Genomic DNA, 15,875 nt, shown 5'->3' on the forward strand with positions numbered 1-15,875 from the left:
TGATTTGTCCATCAAATTAAAATTGAACTGTTACCATGTCTTTATACGTGCAGTGTAGACAGAGTTAGTAAATATTGCCATGTAACGGAGATAATGACTACAAATCAGACAAGTATTTGAAGTTGTAAAGTTTATTGAAAGGACGCTTTAACAGTTTGAGCTTCAAAGGGAAAGAAACAGCCAGTCATTTGGTCATAATGACGCAGAAAAGAGTTCAGACGTGACATTCAAATGTCTGCACATCTTTGGTTCATCTTCATAATAAAAAAACAAATTTACAAAGCATTTACAGTGAACATCAGTGCAATGTATCATCTTTAAAATAGTAAGTTAAAACTCAACACGTCGTAGAACTACTGCTTAACGACAAACTAAAGTGCGTTTTTGCTCAGTAGCCAAGTGCATAATAAAACACAAACTTTAAGGCTAGATGCTGCACTTTTGCAGTCACTCAGCAGAACCAAACACTTTCCCACTGTTTTTAAATTCACAGAATCAATAAATTCCAAAAGTTTTAACCCCACCAGTGGCTTTAAAACACAGGTTTAATCTGCTCTAATTTTAAAAAGGCACAGAGTTTTATCCCTGATGACAGTTTGCAAAAAGGCACAATCCACCAAAGTTAGCTCCTTTGCCTCTATGTCTTTCTTTTATATTTAATGAAAGACCTGAGTTGTAGCTCAGGCCTGTGATGTGGAGCTCAGTGTCACAGCCAAAATCCCAGAAAAAAACAACAACTAAGAATTCTCATTTTAATGGAATATGAATCCACAGACTTCATCCATCGGCTCATAGCCACATCCAGAGTGTAGACTATCAATTCACTTTAAACTATACTATTTCAAGCCTGTCCAGTGTTCTATTAAAGGAAAGTATAAATGGATAATTGAATACTTTGGATCTGATGTCACCGTGTCAACATATAATATCAAGTTTGAAAAGGAGTTCTTGAAATAGCCCAGAAAAGGTTTGTGGTAGTTTGTAATAAGTTACACATTAGTGCAATGAGACCATTTAAGGCTAATTTGGAGTTTAAGACATGTTTGTTGAACATTTCTGTAAATTATTTTAAGTTTAATTTACAGTAAAAAAAAAAACTTTAAAACACAAATGACAGTGATAAACATTCACCTTAACTGATCAGCATTTCAGTATTTACATTAGTTTGAACATGGGGATGTAAAATAATCAGGGGAATAATTATAGTTGGCAAAATCCCCAATTCTCCAAAACAATTACAGTTTCAAACACAAAAGAAATTGTGCTGGATTAAATAAATATTTTTTTTTTTAAAAAAAAGGTGGAAGGTTGCATTTGCTCTGACTGAAGTAGAGGCAGGAACATCAGTGCTGATGTTCAGTCAGCATCTGTTAAAATACTGGTGGTGTCCAAATTATCAAAGGTTCTGGAGTAGCGGACAGTAGAAACAAAGTTCGCTCTCTTCTTCCTATAGAGGATGTAGCCACCGCATAAAAGCAGAGCGAGGAGGAACACGATGAAAAGAACCAGCACCACATGAGAGCCAGAGGAACCTGAGGAGCAAACGTAAAGGCAGTGGGTCACCAATTACAGCAGGTACGTTCTCACTGAAGCTGAGTTAAAGATTTAGCACAACAGTTCAACAAGAGCACGTTAGCAAGATGTAGTAACAAAATCAGCTTAGTGCAAATGTAACACATTATACTGCATCTTTACTTGATTCTCTTGTAGCCTTGAGGAGGAGAAGTACTCTTTTTCTTTATACCACAAAATTATTTTACAGCAGGTTTCAGATACTGTTTTACTATGTAGGTGTGATATGACCTCTAATGATCCCTAGAGAAAATACCTGATGGAGCTGTATTGAAAAACTGAATTAAACAAAAAGTTAGAATGCATGCTGAATGTAACCCTGCTGTGATACTCACTGGATGCAGTTTTACAGACGACTCTGCTTTTGGTTATTTGGCAGTTGACCAGTTCCCAGACTCCACCTTTTCTTGTCTGCATGATGGCACAGTAGGGAGCGGAATTCTTCACTTGAGACTTCAAGTTAGAAAAAGTCACAGCGGAGCCGTCCTTCCAGGACGTGGGCTTGCCTGAGGAAAGAGGACTACCATCACTCACACATAACTAATGTTACAGATAATAGTTCTCCATCAAGCAGAACACACAACACTGAACAGGAGAGTTCAAATCTGGCTAAGAAGCTATTATTTCAAATGGGACTTCTTTTCTTCCTTACCTTTTTCATCCAAGACCATACCGAGCCATGTAAAGCTGGCGATGGAAGGGTTGTCAGACAAGAGCTTTGACACATAATCATTCTCCTCTTGTGATGATATAGTCAGCAGCTCAGCATCTGTGTGCAGGAAGGAAGTAGTCAATTAGTGAACCGCAGACTAAACTAATGATACACGCATTACCACTCACCCAGGTTGGCACAGATGGTTTGGGCATTTTCAAAGGTGTGAACATTGTACTTGGAGGCGCTAATGTTGAAGGCATAGCAGTGGTCCTTGTGCTGCACCCATCGGGCCTTGTTGCTGCTCGGAGGGCAGCCACTGGTCTCTGGGGCTGACGGCAGCTTAGCTCCTGAATTATTAAAACCATTCAACAACATTATTTCTGCTGACAAGTCAGAAGACGAATAATGTGGTTCCATATACTATAAAACTGTAGGTGTCTTACTCTGGGAGGAGGTTGTAATATTGGTTATGTAGCAGATGGCGCCTTCTAGTTTTGCATTGCAGTCCGTGAACATCCAGTCTCCAGTGGGGGTTACAAAAACACAGTGTGCGTGTGAGGTGGAGATGTCTCCATCATCAGAGATGGTGGCCTGGTAGTCAAATTCTGTTCCATCAGACCATTCGTAGTCAGAGAACCGATCCTGCATCAAAGTCACGTTGAATGAAACTGAATTAAGCCCGCAAATATTTTTAGATTGCACCAAGAAAATAGGTCTGGCTTATTGAATTTGAAATGCTTACGTCCTGTTTCGAGAGGCCAATCCAGAGCGGGAAGCCATCGGTTTTGGAAATGTGCTTCAAATGTGCGTCGTGCTGCGCGTCATGGACGCTTGCCAGGTAGCCTCCTAGCCGATCGCATTCCTCCACAGCCTGGTACCACGTCACCTTCTGGGCCACCAGCTTGTAGGATAAGTTGCCGTAGCGCTGAAAATCTGTGAGCGACTTGCTGTAGTCCTGCTTGTTTTCTTAGAAGGGAATGAAAATGTTTTATGTGCTGACAATAACAGAAGAGGAGTGAGACCTGTGGAGAGTTTAACACCAACCATTGTCCAGTTTGCAGCTCACTATGGCTGCTTGTTTAAACTCTGGGAATAACATTGGGTTTCGGATGAGAAACCAACTGCCTTCCACCGTGAGGCCAGCCATGAACGCTCTGTCTACATCAGGTCTGCCCGATTTCCAGTTGGAATACTGGACATATGTGCCATCGTACCACTTCATCTGTGTATCTAGAGCAAAACAAAAATCACTATTGGGATAATGACAAATTCAACACCAAGGACCAGCAGTGCTCATCATTAATGATTTGTGGAACATTCATTATGTAAAGATTGCAGAGAAAAACCAAACCGCTAAAAGAAAATTTGTGTTCAAGTCAATACCAACCATTCTGAATGAACATCCCTAGCCACACAAACTGAACCAGGTTTTGAAATGGTTCAAGGCTGTTCTTGATGAATTCGTTCTCTTCTTCATTTCGGATCGTGAGGATCTCTGCATTTGCGTCTGAACACATAAGCATTAATAATTAGCAACTTCCACAACGTGTGTGTGTGTTATAAAATGGATTTCATTAGGAAACACATCCACATCTTCCAAAATGTCTTACGAAGGCTTTTGCAGGTATCCTGAATCTGCCCCATGTTGAAATAGTCCCATCTGGATGCAACCAATTGGAATGAGTAACAGTTCTTCTTAAAGGGAATCCAGTTTGGGCCATGAATCTTATGAGGACACTTCACGCCAGCATCTTCTGGTGTGATGATAACCTCTTCTGTGAAAAACAAGTTTATTTTAGAATGTTTATATTGGGTACGCTGCCATAAAGACCCTTCATAGAGAAATGAAACATTTTCAAACCACAAAGCAAAGCTGCAAGAATGATTCTTTAGATTAAAATGGTGTCTGGCAACATATCTGAGACATATGTTGTCATCCTGTTATTTTTTGTTTATAATGTAATAAAACATGAACCAGACAAGGACAGAATTAAGGTAACACTGATCCTGATATTTTATACAGACTCCATATCCTCACTCACCCCGTGGTTTGTGGCAGATAGCTCCTTCTAGTACGTCGTCACACTCGGAGGCCTTCCAGAAGCCATCCATGTCCAGGTAGACACATGAGCCACTGGCGGCTTCTGAAGACCAGCGACTGAACACAGTGTGGCTGTGGTCAGACCAGTGGTAGTGGATCCCGCCCTGAGCACAGGAACAAAAACAAAGTATTAAAAACAATAGTATATTCTGTACAAAATGTGTATTCAAATAAATTGTCTGGTCCACTTACATCGTCACTATAGAGGCCGATCCACATGGGTGTGCGTGCGCGGCTCACATTCACAGTGAGGATGGACTGGGAAAGCGTGTCGGCCACACTCACCAGTTCCATGCTGTGGTTTCTGCAGTCACTTAAGGCCTCGTGCCAGGTGAGGTTTTTGGAAATCAGCATGAAGGTGTGGTTATTGAGGAAAAAGGGCTTCGTTTCAATGTGAGGCTTCTCTACTTCATCTGAAATTAACACAGGTTTATGATTATATCATAAAGCTCTGATTATATCGTATCATACAGCTGTGTGAGACTTTAAAATGTGCTTTTCACAGTGTTTTATCAGGCATCAAAATCCATAAGCTATAAAGCCATAATCTAAATAGATCCTTCAAGCCGACTGATTGTATCTTGAACAAGTTAATTAAATGTTAAATGCGTTGAAAGCAGCACTTTACCTGCATAATGTTGACAAACTGCAATATTCTGAAATTGTGAGCAGGAAGAATAGTCCCAAGTACCAAGCATGGCAGAGTTTGGGTTGTTGATCAGAAACGCACACACATCCATGCTGTCTGGATCCCACATCTTTGAAAACAAGAGAAATACACTGTATGCATTAAAAATACAATATGACGAGAGATATTGCTCTTTTGATTAAAACGTGGTTCAAAACATAAGGTGAGACTTACATTGAAGTGTATGGCCTTTTTCTGGCTCAGGAGAAGGGGGTTGAAGTGAAGGTAGTTCACTGGAGACCCATCCACCCATTCAGGCTCGTTGCGCTCAATTCTCAGGCCAATCCATATGCTCTTCTTGTTTCTCATGCTCGGCAAAAGGGTTGTGATGAAGTCTTAAACACATAAACATACAGTACAGGTATTGGAGCAACATTGTGACTACCGCTGGCTGTCTAGTTGCAGTCCCTACCTTGCTCCACCTGATCGGATATTGTGACCAGGGTACTTTTCACAGACTGGCAATCGTCATTATTGGCGTATTTGAACGGCACAGGCTTCATGCTCATCATTAGTGTGTAGCACTGAGAACAAGATATTTGGATTATGAACAGTGTTTACTCATCTGACAGATAAGACTCTGCGCTGCCTTGGTTATAGATAGATAATGCATTTAGATTGTGGAGGAGCACACCTTGTTTCTGAAATGCAGAGAGCGTCCTGTGCACGGCAGTCCTCCTTGATGAGGCTCCAGAGGGTTTGTCTCCACAGACGTAATGTTGTGTTTTTCACACACAAATGAAAATTGCTGTCTGCAGCTGTTTTGATGTTCTAGAGGTAAACAGGACAGTAAATGTGTATAAAACAGTGCAATAAGTAATTAGCAGGTCCATCTTAAAAGACATGATTAACAAGACTACCTGGTAATTAGTTATTTGCTAAACCGCTCTTATTCATTTGAACAGCGTATTCTACAAGCTTCATCCACTAAAAGCTTTCAGCCCGGTTGGTTCGATGTTTCACAAATTAGGAAAACATAAAAGAAAGCAAATTGAAACTAAGTTATTTTTTGCCGCGTAGCGATTTCTCACCTGGAAAGATGTTTTCAGGAGTGATTGAAGTGCATCTGCCCAAGAAAGCTGTATGGTAATAATACAGCTGCGTGTACCTGGAACACACATTTTACAATATTTTCATTTACACTGCATGTACAGTAGGCTTCATCAACATTGGCTTGTTCCTCTGGCTCACGTCATGGGGAATAACCGTCCAGGCTGTCTCAAGTCCATCCACCAGGGTTCCTTATTAGAACTTGAAATCTGTTTAAAAACACGGAAACTCAATACGTCACATATATAAAATTACATATCATCATCATTTTTAAATCTTTTACAACTAATATCATTTGTAAAATACCTTTCTTTAGGAGACAGAATTTAGTTTCTATGCTACTGTTTCACAGCTTAAAGCTGTGTAGGCTGTCCATGACCAGAACTCTGTCAGATAGCAAAGAATGACCAGGGAAATTCTTTCCACATACTGTTTTCATGCATCATTGGCGATTTTTGTTTACTAATCTTTGGGAATTGACCATAAATGCTGCTTTGTTTGGAACAGTGAGTCAACAGTACGTTTCGCTTTGGCAGTGACTGGAGACGTAATTCCGTTCGCCAGAACAGGGAATCAAGGAAGTAAACAAACATACAATCTAGCTCCAAGTCATGTACAGATAACAGTTGTTTAATGGCCACACGAGCATCACAACAAACATTGTGCGCTTTTTTTCTGGTGAATGTTTGTTTGTTTGGACGCTCATTCGGCAAGACAGACTGTGTTTATGGATTTAGATAAAGTCTTGTGTGGCAGCTGCTATCTGGCTCAGTGTGTAACTGTCTTCTATAACAAGGTTTGACTGGCACAGAATTAAACGACTTTAAATCCTTGGTTAAGTTATAACAAGATAGCGGTTTTAGCATAGGTTCTGGCTTTTTGCTATCATTACATATACGATGCAGTGACCACTTACATTTTTAATGTACTGGTGGATCCGTGAGACGGCAGTAGAGGTCAGGGGTGCAGCCAGTTTGCTGTCATTTGAGCTGCAAAAGAGGTTTGCTTCTTCAAACGTTAGTTTAGGCTCCTGAACAAACCAAAACTCTGCTCCATCAATGAAGATGGAAGTGTCATGATGCGCACCTGCACAACAAGAAGCATTGAAATGGCAGACAGACGAAAAAGGTTTCTGCACAGTTTACAAAAATAAAACAAGATTTCAACATAGCAGAGAATGTAATAATTGAACCCAATTTTCATTAATTAAAGAATGAATATGACTGTGGAATGCCTTAAAATGTGTTATGAGTACAGAATTCAATGCTTTTTTATGTCCTACAGTAAACCTGCATTAGTAGACTGTCTGAGAACCAATGCCTTAATTAAAGACATGGTGCCCTCTGATAGATTGAATTACATCATAAACTCAAAGTCAACAGATAACTGAGACACAGATTGAGTCACTAACCTGGGTTGTACCAGTCTGGGTTCTTTGGTGTCTTTCCTGTTGGAGCATCAACAAGAAATGAGTTAGACGAACGTAACCAATGTTGCATTCCAGTAAATTTGCATATAAGCTTATACGTTTTTTTAAATTACATTAATAAATCCTCTTAAAATAAAAAGTCTTTGACTTTGAGCACACTTTAGTTGTATATATGAAGACTCACCGCGAGGGATTTGGCACACAAACTCCAGCCTGGAGTCACAGTGAAACGGTGTGGCCAAGAAAGACGTGGGAGGTAAATCGGCGAAGAGAAGCACAAACAGGTGTTTCAGGGTGGTCTTCATTGACTAATGAGGACAGGAAGAATGAAATGTGAACAAAGTGCGGGGGAGTCAGTCAGATTATTATAATTATGGTCACTGCAACAAAAGGCAAGTTTCAACATCTGAAAAGCCGAACCACTAACCAGCTGTCTTTTCTGGGATTTAATTTCAACACAGCATGTAGAATGAAATCACTAGAGTACATGAAGGTGGAATTTAACTACAGCAAGGCAGTAAATAATCACAAGAACTGAACAAACACAACAGACTGAAAAAACAAGTTTTTAAAATCAAAGTTTAAAAAGCAAAGAACAAGAGTGCAGGTGTTTCCCAGGAAGTCACCACTGGGCTGTAAAACCAACCAACCCACCTTGAATGCAGTGCAGTCACGATTGTACGCATCATCGTCATGGAAGCTGCTGTGCACAACCTCCACAGATACCTGGTGCATAAACACATTTCACGCTGCAGCAAATGAACCTAAGACAAATGCTGTGCAAATATTAACATTGTCATTTTAGCCCCAGGAATTAACATTAAATAAACGGAAATTTAAAAATGAAATCTTAATAATAATTCTATGCACATTTAAATACCTTGTCTTGATGCACTTTATTACATTAATAATTTTACAAATGTACATGCATAACAAAGAGTGTCACTATTCTCAGTATGCAAGTTAATAATAAGAATTGAACTATATTGATCCCACATTGGGGAAATTAACCTCTCGTTTTAATCCATAACCTGGGGAAGCAGTGGAACGGAGGATCAGCTCTTAAAATGATCCCACACCTAAAATTAGAATTATACTAAGGCAGGGGTGTCAAACTGGTGCCCTGCTGGTTTTCCACCTGTCCCTGCCCCAGCTCCTACTGATTACCATGTCCACGTGTGTTCAGTCAATGACAGGCTGGAAAAGCCAACAGACACGCCTGATCAAGGTGATCAGCAGAGAGTTGGAGAACCAGCAGGGACCCTCGAGGACCGGGGCTCAACACGTGCATGGAGGTATACTAGCTGGGCGTATGCTCACAGGCCGGCCATCGCTCCACTCCCAGGAGCCGTCAGATGGATTTCTCCTGTTCAGTCCAACCCAGAAGTAGCGATTATCACTGCAACAAGAGCACCACAAATGTTATGTACGTATTCATTACAGGTAATTCATAAAAGACATGAGAAAACAACACCACAAGCACATATTATGGGAAAGGTCAGTTTTGTAAAATGACACTCATCAGATCAACTACAACTCATCCACTATGTGAACTAGTGCTAACTATTGTTTTGTTTAAACAAATTATGTGGGCATTAAGTAATGGCTGCCATTTATTTGTTCGTTAACTGAGTCCATACCTGATGGTTTCTTTTATGATGCTGTTTAGTGCCGTCATCTCAGCAATACTTGTGTAGCTGGCCAGGTTGGCTCCCAGGGCGTGACAGAACCTCTTCGCTTCCTCCCAGGATCGCTTCCTGCTCAGACGTTCCTCATGGAAGACCTGGCGAGGTGAAAATCAATGCATTGTACGTGAAAATCAATGTCTAGTTCTGCTCCACCTTCTTCCCCTCCCAGCAAGAAGATGGTCTCCCAACCCAGCTCAAACCCCTCCACCATGCTAAGTATATACACGGAATATTCATATTAACATAGTACAGTACACCAGTGTTCCAATTTTATTGGTTCTGTCTGTTATAGGTTTGTGTTCTGGGCTTGTTTTTTGAGTGACTTAACTTTCAATCCATGCAACTTGCACACGTTTCCAATGTAACTCAACTCAAGCAATCGCAAACAGTGATAAGGTTCCTGTCTTCCTCATAAAAGAACACTAACATACATTCGCCACATAATATGTAACGAATAGTAAGACATACATAGTCCCAAAAAGAAATACTGTACCTTGTAGCAGTATGTGATGTTTTCTCTGGACACCCATCCATTAGCACAGGGAGCCTTGGGATTGGGCTCTGGTTCTGGCGGAGGAAGTGGACTGAGGTCTTGTCTACAAATGGTGCCAGCCTTAAAAAGGGTGCAGTTCTTCACCTGCCACTTGCCCAAAGGTTTTGCTGTTGAAATGACTGCACAACCTCCACGATAATGTGCTGAAACACAGTTTTTTTTAAATCTTAGTTTCTATTCAATGTTCTTTCCACTGCTCCCATTTTTCTACAGTATGTGAAAACTTCAGATCCACATTAGAGATGGATGTAAACATTTTTATATTTAGTCTCTTGTAATTAATTTAAAAACATTTGGATGATACAGTAGTACACTCAATGGGCAGCTAAAATATTATAAATAAGACTACAACTAGACAAATGTTTACATATTTAGTATATCTGCTCTTCCACAACATAAACTACTAGATTACAGTACTACAATGACAACATATTATATAACAGTAGTCTTTGCTATTTCTGTATTTGTTCGTAACAGGAGCAGTTAACTTTGACTGACCTTGTTGTAACCAGGCCCAGTTGGTGTATGTAACCACACTTGTTGACCCATCTAGGCTAACCCACTGGAACTCTCCTGTGCTCTTGATGTCCTGCAGTCCTATCCAGAAATACTGAGCGTGATTGCTGAGGTGTTCTCCAAGCAGACGGTTGATAAAAGCCTGCTCAAACCTAGAAAGAGCAGCCGATCATGACAGAAGGTCTCACAGAAGGAACAGCTTGAACGGTCTGTATTTTTGATCAAGGAGCTGAATAGTTCACCTGTTTCTTATTGTGATGTTGCAACGATCTTTGAAGGCTACTTGCTTTGTGTTAACTTGGTAACAGGAGTTACCGTGTCTCCTCCAACCCTGTGGAAATGACATCGGTGAATATTAAACTACATCAATCACAATCAAACACAAAACAATCTGTTCATTGTATCGGTGTAGGACCATTCTTGCTTGTCCAGTACAAACTTGGTAATAAAGCGGATTCTGTGTAGCATTGGTCCTAATACTTACAGAAGGAAGTGTAACAGAATTCACTCCCCAGTGGTATGCAATCTATTGCCTTGAAACCTGCTTAAAAATGTGTTTCTACAGACAACACTTACATCCTCAAAGGCACATCCAGCCTGAGTCTCTAAGTCTTTGACTTCTCCTTTCTTCTGACACATTAATGGCAGCATCTGCGAGCAGTTCCCGACCCGCCAACCATGAGACTGCAGAAAACAGACACTGGGTTCATTTTATAGGTCTTGGGAACGGAAGTAGGAAACCCCCAAATTGACAAAAGGGTACAGCACTGAGAGAATACAGAAACACACACCTCTGCAGAGTAGAAAACACAGGCCATATCCTTAGAGGGCTGGACTGGCTCATTTTGGCCCCAGTAGGTAAATGTGACTGGTTCCTTGTCAATCCACGTGAAGACGGAGAGTTTCTCTGCGGACGCTTGGAGCCCAATCCACACATCCAGCGCCTTACCATCTAGTGGACCATAACACATGAGCATCACATGGAAAACAACAACAAGAATGACAACAACCTTGGCAGACAAGGCAGATGTTCAGAGGGACAAAACTGAAAGTCTATTACAATTTCCCCTTCTTATGTGGGAAAATACACTTTCCATCAAATGAAAATTTTATTAACAAATCATAATTAAATCACAAAGTAAAACACCTAAATTGACCTACTGTAATTAGACATTTACCTGCATGAAAATGAGTGCTTATCATCTCTTTGCTGTCGATGGAGTGGAAGCTGGCCAGAGATCCGCCCTCTGTCTGCTCACAGTGCTTCAGAGCCTCACTGAAGTTTTGGGGGGCGTCCTTCACTAACTTGTAACACCAGCCATTCCATGGTTCCCAACCGCTGGCGCACACAGTTTCTTTATATATTGAAAACTCTGACAGGAGGAAGTAAAACAGAAGCACCGTGAGTGTACACAGCATGATGTTGTGTGTGAAAACATAAGCTACTAGATGCCTAGGTTTGTGTTAGTCAAGCACTAAAAAGTTCTTTGGAGGGACATATAGGTTTGCCTGAAAGCCACCAATCTGGGCTGAAAAGTGGATTGAATCTTAAAAAAAAAAAATTAAGGCAATTCACCTTTGACGTCATTTGTACTTTTTCCTGATCCCATTCACCCTAAAGCACCACTCTACAAGGTTTCAGCCTACTGAGCTACTAGTACCTGGTTTTGTTGTGTTGGAGGAGGTGACACTCTTCCTGCAGATGTACGGCAGTCGCTTGGTGCACGACTCAGCTGCAAAGGTCTTATTGGAGTTAAGGACACCACAGTCTGACTCAATGATGGAGCTTGCGGAGGGTGGATTTTCTGTTTTTTTTTCGCAAACAACAACAAAACACAAGTTCATATGAGATTGTGACAGCAGAGCAGATGATAGGTCTTTATCTGTGCTTCTAGTAGGTTTTAATAAAGACGAGGCATGATAGCAGCCATGCAAAAGTCACATCAAAAGGCCTGATAGCTGCAGTTTCCATGGCATCCACAACAAGAAACAGTACACATGCTCCCACTTGAAGGGTTTACAAAGCTTCCTTTTACACTAGTATTAGAAATGGCTGCTTCTGCCATGTTAACAATCCCAATGCTGCACTGTGTCCAGCAAACAAGCACAATGTGTTTCTTTACAACACTGGCCTCATTGTTCCTCTGACTGTCACTAAAGTCCCAGTTTACGGTTTATAGGAAAGCAGCAGCAAGTTGCAACAGGAAGCAGGTTTTGGTGCACAAAGCAGATGCTACAGGCAACAGAAGCAGATTTCCTGTGGTCATGAAGATGGCTGTACTTTAAAGCTACTAATTTAAAATGTTCAGAAGAACTTTAATGCTTCTGTTGACACAAACTCATATTTACATGTCTCACAGTTATCACTGCAATCAACTGACAGAGTCTATGGTAAATAGAAAAGAGAAAAAATTAAATTAAATAAGCATCCCTGCCTTTTTCCCAGCGCAGGACGGACAGAGGGGAGCCGTCTGACCACTGCCAGCCTTGAGTAATGTCTAACTGATGAAGGCCAATCCACATCTTGTCTGGCATTCTGCCAAGGCCGTCCAACACTGCAACACAGTAAAGTCCATTAAAAGAAGGCAGGAATAGAAAAGATAAGAGAGTGCGTGAATTAAAGTGCATGGTGGTGTCATCAGGGGCATTTCAAAACCCAGCAAAATAGGCTATTATTATTATTATTATTATTATGACATAAAACAAATGTCATGATTGAGAGGAGTTATAAGAATATAAGAATTCTGCTCTGTCTCTTTAAATTGTTTGTCAGCCATTCAAAGGGGCATAGGTCAAACAAAATGAAACCATTCCTCTACAGCTCCTCAGGCCTATGACACATTTAAAAGGGGCATTTCTTTTTACTTACATATCTGTCTTGAAGTAAACAATCAAAAAAACAAATGGTAAAATGTGGCATTTTAAAAGGTCTGCCATTCAAATCATTATTGCATATAAACACTATAAATAGAATTACTGCTAACGTATGGGACTTACTGGTTTGGGAGAAGAGATCGTTGGGCCCGGATACGCTGAGCAGATCAGCTCCCTGACTACGACACGAGTCCAAAGCTTCGTGCCAAGTCACTGCAGCATCGGAAGCAAACTCATAGCAGAATTTACCTTCGGGGCCGGCAAAGAGCGTGTGGCAGCCATCCTCTGAAAGGTCACAGGCAGAGTCAGGCTGGGTTTGTGTAAATGTGAGCAGAGAGACAGACACTGTGTGCACTGAAAGAATGGCCTGTCAAAATAAACAGCTAGTACTGTTCTAACAAACATCATGGCACAGTTAATGATATTAAAAACATAACGCCACATGCCAGGTGTTAGACAGTATCCCTTCTTTCCGTCTTGGTCGTAGTCGGAGGTTGTGGCACACCACGTCAACCTTGAAGAATCTGCATCAGGGAGGCATCCGTGATGCCAGCTGCCGTTGTGCTTAAAGGGGAATATGCAGGGGCTGCCAGCAGAGTTGCCATCGATGGTGTGAACAACTGTGCAGAGAGGCAACGAGAGAAAGGAGTCATTTACAGAACAAGTCTGTTAAGTACGTATAGACATATTGAAAGTGGCGCTCAGTTAGACAGAATCCAACAGCCTTCTTTAAACTGGTTGTGCCCTTGTTGTCACACAAAGCAGTAAAAAAAAAAAAACCTCATTCCTGCTACAAAACACGTGACCTTTGTCCCAAACAGGCACTGGTACAAACTCAGGCCCACATTTGAGCTACAATCCTATTTAAAATGAAACCAAATAGTAGTAGACTCAAAATTTAAATCATATAAATAAGCAAAAACTTTAGCACTTTCACATCTTGTGATTTTCTTTGTGAGGTGAAAATGAAACCCAACTAAAAGCACAGGTTCAAACCCACATAAACAGCTGCCAAAGTAGTTGTACCTGTAAACTGACATGGCACATTGTTCCCTTTGAATGCAGTAGTCAACAGCTGAGACCAAAGAAAACCCACAAAGAAGCTTGGCTTAAAATGCACCAGAACCTGTTTGGTCGTGTAACACACAGTCAACACCTTTGCTCACAAGCACAAAGCTGGATTGCGTCACAGCGAATGGTTCATTCTTCTAACACAATTCCGTGTTGTAAAGTACATAAGATGCCTTTACCGCACTGCTTGACTGGCGCCAGTACAGACTGTGGGTGCCCTGTACACACGCAACCAAGGGAAGTCCCACTCACCGCGATACGGCCTCTGGCAGACGTCCTCCTCAGATCCTCCCCTGACCCAAGTGTCATTATTGTTAGCTGAGGCTACCACTCTGTCTTTGTTGACTGAAAGACGCATTTGATAGACAGTGTAAACAACCCCGTCCACACAGTTCCAACTCTGATCAATGTCGGCGCCACAGTCAACCAGAGACAATGTCTTGGAGCGAACCTCCAGCGCCAGACAGCGGGATGAGGCCAGGTGGAAGAGGCGGCGTCCGGAGGCCCACTTCCACAGCTGGGACCTGCTGCTGGGCTCACATGTGCCCAGGGTCAGGGCATCCAGGCACCGCCGGGAGCCCGCGTGCTGGATGGCGAAGGCATCGTCATCTGGGATGATGGGACACAAATGTTTCAAACCAACTGGCTTAAGTGCTGCTGAAAGACGTTTGGTGCCGCGCAGGATGATTATAATGGTTGTGAGAAACCACAAAACACAGGCCAGCCTGTTGCTACAGCAGCCGTTTACGCAGCCTGTTCTATGCATTGACGTTTTATACTGTGTCTATGTATACAAATTTACAAACTCTTCTTCTTGGAATTCTTATAGATATACAACTTGCAAAAGTAAACTAAAAATACTTGGTATTGAAACTGAAACTGCAGTACACACTAGTACTAGTGTGCAACGAAGCAAACAACAAACATTATTATTTGACTACTAATAATTGATTTAAAAGGGTTATTTGTTAAAATGTTAACGCCTGAGGAATCAGACATAACATAACTAAAAGTGGAAATAATGTCACGTTCGCAGCTGTTCACGTAAATAACACGAGGCCGTGACCAGATGCACCCGCGCCGCGGAGCAGTGTGGATTTGTTTGTCCTGTCAAACTCCTGCCTCCACTTGACTTTAGTCGAGCGGGTTCGTGGAGCGGGTTCGTGGAGCGTGTTCGCGTCAACGTCCCACTTCAGCGGGGGGACTTAAACGGAGCGGACCGTGGAAACGGCTGAGTCACGGCAGAGAAACGAGGTCCAGCTGCGCGAGGCACCGACGCGGCGGAGACTCACCGGAGCCCTCGGCGTCAGCCGGCGAGAAGGGTCCCAGGAGAAACAGGGAACAGAAGCAAAGTGTCGCTGTGCGCAAGTTCGGCATGGTCCCAGCACAGGGGTTCCGCTGGACTCATATAGAACCACTCTCCACGAAGGCGGCGCAGTGAACGGAGATGGAACCAAAAGTGACGCTCCGCTGCCAGCGTTCTGTTGTCCAACACCTACGCCAGCGCCACCGAACGCGGCGCTCGTTCGCCAATAAGCTAATACGGTTCCGGTGAAACTTCAAAATAAAACCGTGAAGAAAACAAATTTCAACACATTTAGCCTGCTGCCTTGTAAACACTAATCTAGATGTCTTTGTACTTAAAGTCTATTTTTATTTTTAAATAACCATCATTCAT

The 15,875-nt window shown here is 41.9% G+C and overlaps 1 protein-coding gene across 2 annotated transcripts; it reads right to left on the reverse strand.

Moving 5' to 3' along the window:
• Positions 1-115: 115 nt before the first annotated feature.
• On the reverse strand, positions 116-15,825 carry ly75 (lymphocyte antigen 75). Of its 2 annotated transcripts, none has more exons than XM_029143605.3 (35): positions 15,490-15,825; positions 14,450-14,806; positions 13,573-13,746; positions 13,250-13,411; positions 12,688-12,807; positions 11,914-12,057; positions 11,431-11,625; positions 11,044-11,204; positions 10,829-10,936; positions 10,495-10,583; positions 10,235-10,404; positions 9,677-9,879; positions 9,136-9,278; positions 8,816-8,894; positions 8,150-8,221; positions 7,680-7,803; positions 7,478-7,513; positions 6,983-7,152; positions 6,208-6,275; positions 6,048-6,124; positions 5,651-5,787; positions 5,429-5,540; positions 5,191-5,351; positions 4,957-5,086; positions 4,521-4,741; positions 4,270-4,432; positions 3,838-3,999; positions 3,615-3,734; positions 3,272-3,457; positions 2,970-3,193; positions 2,671-2,869; positions 2,413-2,574; positions 2,225-2,341; positions 1,908-2,078; positions 116-1,532 (listed from the first exon to the last, which is right to left on the reverse strand). In XM_029143605.3, exons 1-35 carry the CDS (start codon positions 15,572-15,574, stop codon positions 1,357-1,359), a joined length of 5,178 nt encoding a protein of 1,725 aa, XP_028999438.1. In that variant the 5' UTR covers positions 15,575-15,825; the 3' UTR covers positions 116-1,356. The 2 variants fall into 2 exon arrangements, with proteins under 2 accessions (XP_028999438.1, XP_028999437.1); XM_029143604.3 differs by having other exon boundaries at positions 3,838-4,002; positions 15,490-15,818.
• Between the last annotated feature and the right edge of the window lie 50 nt (positions 15,826-15,875).

This window comes from Betta splendens, chromosome 3, assembly GCF_900634795.4.
Source record: "Betta splendens chromosome 3, fBetSpl5.4, whole genome shotgun sequence".
NCBI classification, from domain to species: Eukaryota; Metazoa; Chordata; class Actinopteri; order Anabantiformes; family Osphronemidae; genus Betta; species Betta splendens.

Coding starts and splice junctions, on each gene's coding strand:
- ly75 (XM_029143604.3), bottom strand. CDS start 15,574: ATGCCGAACTTGCGCACAGCGACACTTTGCTTCTGTTCCCTGTTTCTC. Junction 10,937..11,043: donor GTGTTTTCTACTCTGCAGAG/GTGTGTGTTTCT, acceptor TGTTTTCTGCAG/TCTCATGGTTGGCGGGTCGG. Junction 9,279..9,676: donor ACATCACATACTGCTACAAG/GTACAGTATTTC, acceptor TCACCTCGCCAG/GTCTTCCATGAGGAACGTCT.